Raw genomic sequence first — 6,244 nt, 5'->3', positions numbered from 1 at the left:
ATGGAAGACATTGAGGTTGCAGTCAAATCAATGCCCAAGAACAAAGCACTATGTCTGGATGACTTCACAACTAATTACTTCTAAGCATGTTGGTCGGTGGTGGATCAAGACCTTTCAACAACAGTTGAAGAATCAAGACACTCTCTTTCCATCCTTTTGGTTTTGGATGCCACATACATCACCTTAGCTCCCAAAAAAGATAGGGTGGTGTTGATGGCCAAAATTGACCATAATCAACATTAAGGAAATCACTCGGTCAAGGCCCCAATTAGACCCTTATTCGTTTAGGATGGTGATTTTGACTAGTTGAATGGGTTCTAGTTACCCCTCACTCTCCCTATTGGTTTATGATATTTCTAGTTTCTACTGCCAAGAAGAGGCATCAAAATTACCCTCCTTCATCATGCTTGCAAGAAGGCAGACCTTAAGTTGATATGTGGGCTCATGCAAGCCACCAAGGAGGTTTCTCCTACGAAAGGAAACTTCCGCTAAAAAAAAAATTAAATGCAAATGCAAATGCAAACTAATCCAAGATGCAGATAGCAAAAGGAAATATAATCTATCTCAATCAGGAAAATATATCGACCTCTTCCCAATCAAGAGCAAGAGATAGTAACATGGACCATTATGAACCCAAAATAAAATAAAGCTAACAAGCCAGAGAAATATTTCTAAGACTTGTTGTTGTTCAAGCATATATGTACATGCAATTATCTAATAAATAGTTATCAAATCCTTATGTGCATATATTTAGATCCAAGTGAGATTTTCATTTGAGCCAATAAATCATGTTAAACTACAGAAACATTTCTATAGAACAATAAGAATGAAACAAAATGAATATGACATTAATCTTATAGATAGCTAGCAACTTAATGCATAAAATCATGTTCAAATACAATATTTAACTCTAAATCTACCTTTGTTCAACCCTGCAAGAAAGCTTAACATTGATTAAAATAAGCATGAATTATTCTAATTTAACAATAGTGTTGAAAAATATAATCATACCCATAAAACAGAGGATGAACAAGAACTAAATGATCTCTATTAAGTCTCCAAGAAGGCAGTAGTGCTCAATAATGGTTAAAAAATAAAAAAAATCTGGTACAACAAATAGCCAAATTCCTACAAAAACATTTCTCTTACAGTAGTGTAAAAAACCTCTTTTTACAAAAAAAAAATAAAAAATAGAACCATTGACTCGTACTTAGAGCTCATATTTACAGTTTTACAAATCAAATTCAAAAATGGAATTTGATTAAATAACAATTAAATTTTGATTTTGATCCTTAATTTTAGAGTCGGTTTTTTTTCTTTGTTGCTCCAATCTTATTCCTCTAAAGCTCCATATAATGATAGCACTAACCAATCCTGCAAACAAATTCACAAAAATATAACTAAAATCATATTAAATTTGCACACAAAACCCAAATTTTAAATATGTAAAAAACAAATAAATTAAATAAAATTAAAATAAATTGATTAATGAAAGCTAAATTTTAAACTCTTGATGGATCTTTGTTGTGATATTACTGGCCCATGAATAATCTGGAAATGAATTACTAATAGCATGAAGTCCTAGAAAATGAAATTCAAAAAATTGAATTAGTTACAAAATCATAACTCAATTTTCTGCTAAATTTTTATGGCATTAAATGGCTAGATTTTGTTGAATAGCTATTTCCAGGTTTTTCTCCTCTAAATTACCTTTCCAACGAACCCTCATGGGCCTTATTTGGTGTAGTATATCTTGACATATGATCCTCTAAAATCAAGTCACTAAATCTGATCCTCTGAAATCAAGTCACTAAATCTGAATGTTGTTTTGTTTTAAGCATATTTGATTTTGTCTTTTTCTGGTTTTTTTATATTTTAATAAACTTAAAATATTAAAACATTAAAATAATCATATATATATATGATAAATAAATAAAAGAGGGTCACTTAACTCTGGGATTATATATATGGGAGGTTGAAGGTGGAGGAAAACGTGAGTGGAGAGTGGGGCCCATGGAGGTGGGTGGAAGAAGGGCCCCACTTAATTATTTTAAATTTAACTTGAAACTTCTGCATATTATGCTTGATGCCCCTGTCGGCCATTTTGGCCCAATCAATTTTAACGACTTTAAATAAATCCGAGTGACCGGTGGGTAGGCCGAAAATATATCGAGCGTTAATTATGAGGGTTTCTGTCGTCCCGGGGGATGTCTGTCGCAAGGCTCGACTAATTGGTATTGCAACGATAGTTGAGGGTCCAAGGTCCGATTGAATGGTCAACGAAGATGTTGGAGTGTTGGTTTATATGCTGATTGCCCCCTCCTCTCATACATGAGATTCATGTGTTAGTTTCATGGGGAAGGGAAATGTATATTAGTGACTTGCCCACGATGGTTCTAGTCGTTCAACTTTATATATATATAAAATATGTATTTTTATAAAATTACAATTTATGTTTTTTTAATAAAATTATAAATTTTAATTAAATTTATTAATACTTAATTATATTAAAATCATATTAACATATTTATTAAATTGGGGGATATGAAAAGGTTCTGAAAGGATGGGGTGGTCTCTCTATTCTGAAACCCCCTAGTAGAGAAGGGTTAGGGAACTCTCTTTGTTGCAAATAGAACGGTAGCTTCACCCATCACTGCGCCGAGAACACCGCAACGGACGACAGCCTACCTTGTAACCTCACCTCCTACGATGTCAACCTGATTTCCTACTTTCTCGTGTTGTCGTTGTTGGTTGTCTGCAAAGTGTCGGCGATGGATGTCAACGTGGTTGACTATTCAGAGGATCCAAACCCCGAAGGGTCCATTTGGACTAGCCCGAGGTCTACGCCCGTGAAAACAGATAATGGATCGTCGGGCACGGTCTCTCCATCTCCGCAGGATCTCTCTTGCGACCGTTACAACCCTTGACCCTCCTCGCACCCTATTCCGTCCGCCGATTTTTCATTAGGTTCGTCGGGACTTGACTGTGCTCCCCTCTTGCTGGGAACCCTAACCTATCTCGTTTCATGCATACCCCCATCCCCTACTTTTGACTTCGTCCCTGTGGAAATTCCTCATTTGACTACCCCTTCCACTACCCCTCATGCAGCCGGACAGTCCTTTGGTTTTGTTACTCCTCTGCAATTGGTCGCGCATCACCTTCTCCCACACTCCTTGGCTACTCCAGGGCTCTCTTCATCCCCATCTGGGTGCTTCGACTCCCCTGCAATTAACCCCCGAACCAGAACTCCTTTATCACGACGCATACTTCGGGTTCACAAGACCCTCTACGGGCACATCTTACGGCTCCGCGGACAGGGACAAAACAAGTTTGTTAAGGAAACACACAAGAAATTGGAGCTCAACTTCAGGGTGTATATGCATATGGCGAAGGTGGTGGGTACTGCTAACCTAGTGTTGGTTGGAAGGGTTCGAGGGTGTGACTACACTGCCAGTAGTCTTCGCCAATGGGTCATGGAGATTTGGGGACATATCCTTACGGAACTCCCATCTATAACCAGCTAGGCCTGAGGATGGTTCGCGCTGAGTTTCACAAGAGAAGAACAGACAACATGGGTCCTGTCGTGATATTGGCATATAGAGATGGCACCAATCTTGTTCAAGCAATGGAGCCCTCTATTCGATCTCAAGCACGAACAAGAGCTAGACCAATTTGGGTCAGGCTACCGGGTCTACCCCTGCATTTTTGGTTTGAAGATGTGTTTTCGCGCATTGGGAATGTACTTGGAACATATCTGGATTTTGACAAGTCCTATGAATCTTCAAGCAACAAGTCTATGGCTCGAATTTTGGTTTATTTGGATATTAGGGAAGGATTGGAGGCTCAAATCACATTGCATTGGCGAAGATTTACACGAATTCAACTCCTGGATTATGAAGGTGTGCCCTTCCACTGCCGAAGGTGTCATAAGGTGGGGCATTTATTCAAAGACTTCCCATTGGTTAAACTTGTTGGATCTCCTACCAAAGAACCAGATGAAGCGATCACGGGAGATCCATCAATTGCAAAAGAGCCGATTTCTCGATCACAGGGGCTGAGTCTCACTGGCTGGGATGACGCTCAGATTCCAGTTCTGATTTCTCTGAGGCCTCCTTCACCACCCATGACGAGATTCAGGGATGTAGCCGTGGATGCTCGATCATCGGGTACTACTTCTCCCCTCTGCTCTGCATCTCCTATTTTTTCTTATGTTTCTGTTATGCATCATCATGTTGCATTTGCATCCATTCCCGACATCTCATCGTCCCCGTTATCTTGCCCACTGGACTAGAACCCTCAGACCATCGCCACCACTCCGCCTTCCATACTTGATCTACCCTCTGCCCCCGAAGGCTCCTACCTCTTCAAGGCTTTCTCACTCATACAATCTCCGGTCTCGAGCATCCCTCCCACCTAATCTATCTAGGATCGGGTTGATTTCCCCTCCTAAATCCTCCAAGTCCACCAGAGGCAGACATTCCTTCATCTCCAAGGCGATCATACAGGCTGGGGTGGATGTAGCTATGGGCAGGCAATCCACACTCGACAGGGTTCTTAGAGCATCGAACACCCTAAATCGGTTTCTATCATGAAATGGTTATCTTTCAATTGCAGGGGCCTGGCAAGCCCTGCCAAAAAATCTTCCCTCTGAAGATTGTTGGAATCTGAGACCATTGACATCCTTTATCTGCAAGAAACTCTAGCCAATTCAAACCAGATTGTCCCTGTTCTTCAATCCCTGAAGCCAGGCTAGATCTTCCATGCTCATGATGCCATTGGAAGATCTGGTGGTATTGCTTTAGGTATTAATCCTCACACCATTAAGATTATCTCCACTTGGGGTGGAGCTGGATTCATTGGAATGGACATCTTCTCCTTTGAATTAGGGTTGGAGATAAGAATTTTGAATATCTACGCCCCCTGCCTCAATCGAGCTGATTTCTGGACTCATCTACTTAACTTATCCCTTGTCAATTGCAACAATCTCATCATAGGAGGGGATTTGAATTTCTCTATTGGATTTGGGGAATCCTGGGGCAGTAATGCACAGATTGATCCACTTTCGGACACCATGACTCATCTTATGGAGCAGCACCATCTGATCGATGTTCCTATGCACAAACTGATGCCTACTTGGCGTAACAGAAGGACTGGGGATGCTGCATTAGCTAGGCGATTGGATCACTTTCTCATTAAAGAACATTTGATCTGAGATCTTCCTAATTATCGACAATGGGTTGGTATGGGTGGAATCTCCGACCACTCTCCTATCTACCTTGAGCTCTTAGGGCCTTTCCCTAAGCCTAGGGATCCTTTCAAATTCAATTCCTCTTGGTTACTGAATCCAGACTACATCAAGCTGATCACGGATTTTTGGCTTTCCCACCCACCTTCTAGGGGGAGATCCATAGTTGAGGGCTTCTGTCAGAATCTTCTCGAGATCAAAAGCCTCACTATCAAATGGGCCAAGGAAAAAAGAGACAGGGATGAAGCAACCCTCACATCCATTGAACTTCAGATGGCGGATCTACTAGATGAGCATGGCAGAGGATTCATATCGGATGAGGCAAAAACTCACCTCACTGGATTAGAGTCACACAGAGCCAAGATTCTAAAAGACCGTGAGGAAACTTGGCGCCTCAGGAGTAGGGCCATATGGTTAAAAGCTGGAGATGATAATACAAAATTTTTCCACAATTTTGCCAAAGGGCGGAGGGCCAACAACACTATATGGAGCATGCCCACTGAAGATGGATAGTCTGCCACCTCCTTTCACCAGCTTTCCCACCTAGGGAACTCACACTTCTGGAAGCTATTCAAGGCCCCCCTTAAGGCATCCTTGGCTGAAATTATTCACATAGCAGAGTTATTCCCTTGATATGTGGATCAAGAAGACTTAGAGGAGCTTGTCAAACTTGTTTCCATGGGCGAATTAGAGGGCACTATAAAATGGTTCAAGAAAGATAAGAGCCCTGGGCTGGATGGGTGGACAATTGAATTCTATATTGCCTTTTTTGATATCATTGGACAGGATCTGCTCAATCTGGTGGAGGAATGTAGACTCATTGGTCGTATGTACGAGGCCATCAACTCCACCTTCATTGCCCTTATTCCCAAGGTAGACTCGCCCAATTCCTTTGATGACTTCAGGCCCATCTCTCTCTGCAACTATCTCTACAAAATCATTGCTAAGATTATTTCCAACTGTCTTAAGCTCATTCTGTCTAATCATATTCTTCCTGAG

General features: G+C 41.0%; 1 protein-coding gene across 1 annotated transcript; it reads left to right on the top strand.

Annotated features, from left to right (window-relative positions):
• The first annotated feature begins 5,242 nt into the window (after positions 1-5,242).
• On the top strand, positions 5,243-5,758 carry LOC149139974 (uncharacterized). The gene has a single exon (XM_089450863.1). The coding sequence runs from the start codon at positions 5,243-5,245 to the stop codon at positions 5,756-5,758; it is 516 nt and encodes a 171-aa protein (XP_089306989.1).
• The last annotated feature ends 486 nt before the right edge of the window (positions 5,759-6,244 follow it).

The sequence above is a fragment of the Pinus tabuliformis genome, chromosome X, assembly GCF_031772625.1.
Source record: "Pinus tabuliformis cultivar Carrire ecotype Pingquan chromosome X, CPIR1, whole genome shotgun sequence".
Lineage (NCBI taxonomy): Eukaryota > Viridiplantae > Streptophyta > Pinopsida > Pinales > Pinaceae > Pinus > Pinus tabuliformis.
This window is presented reverse-complemented; position numbering and strand designations above follow the sequence as displayed.

Excerpts from the sequence above, each read along its gene's own strand:
- LOC149139974 (XM_089450863.1), top strand. The coding sequence starts at position 5,243 with ATGGGTGGAATCTCCGACCACTCTCCTATCTACCTTGAGCTCTTAGGG.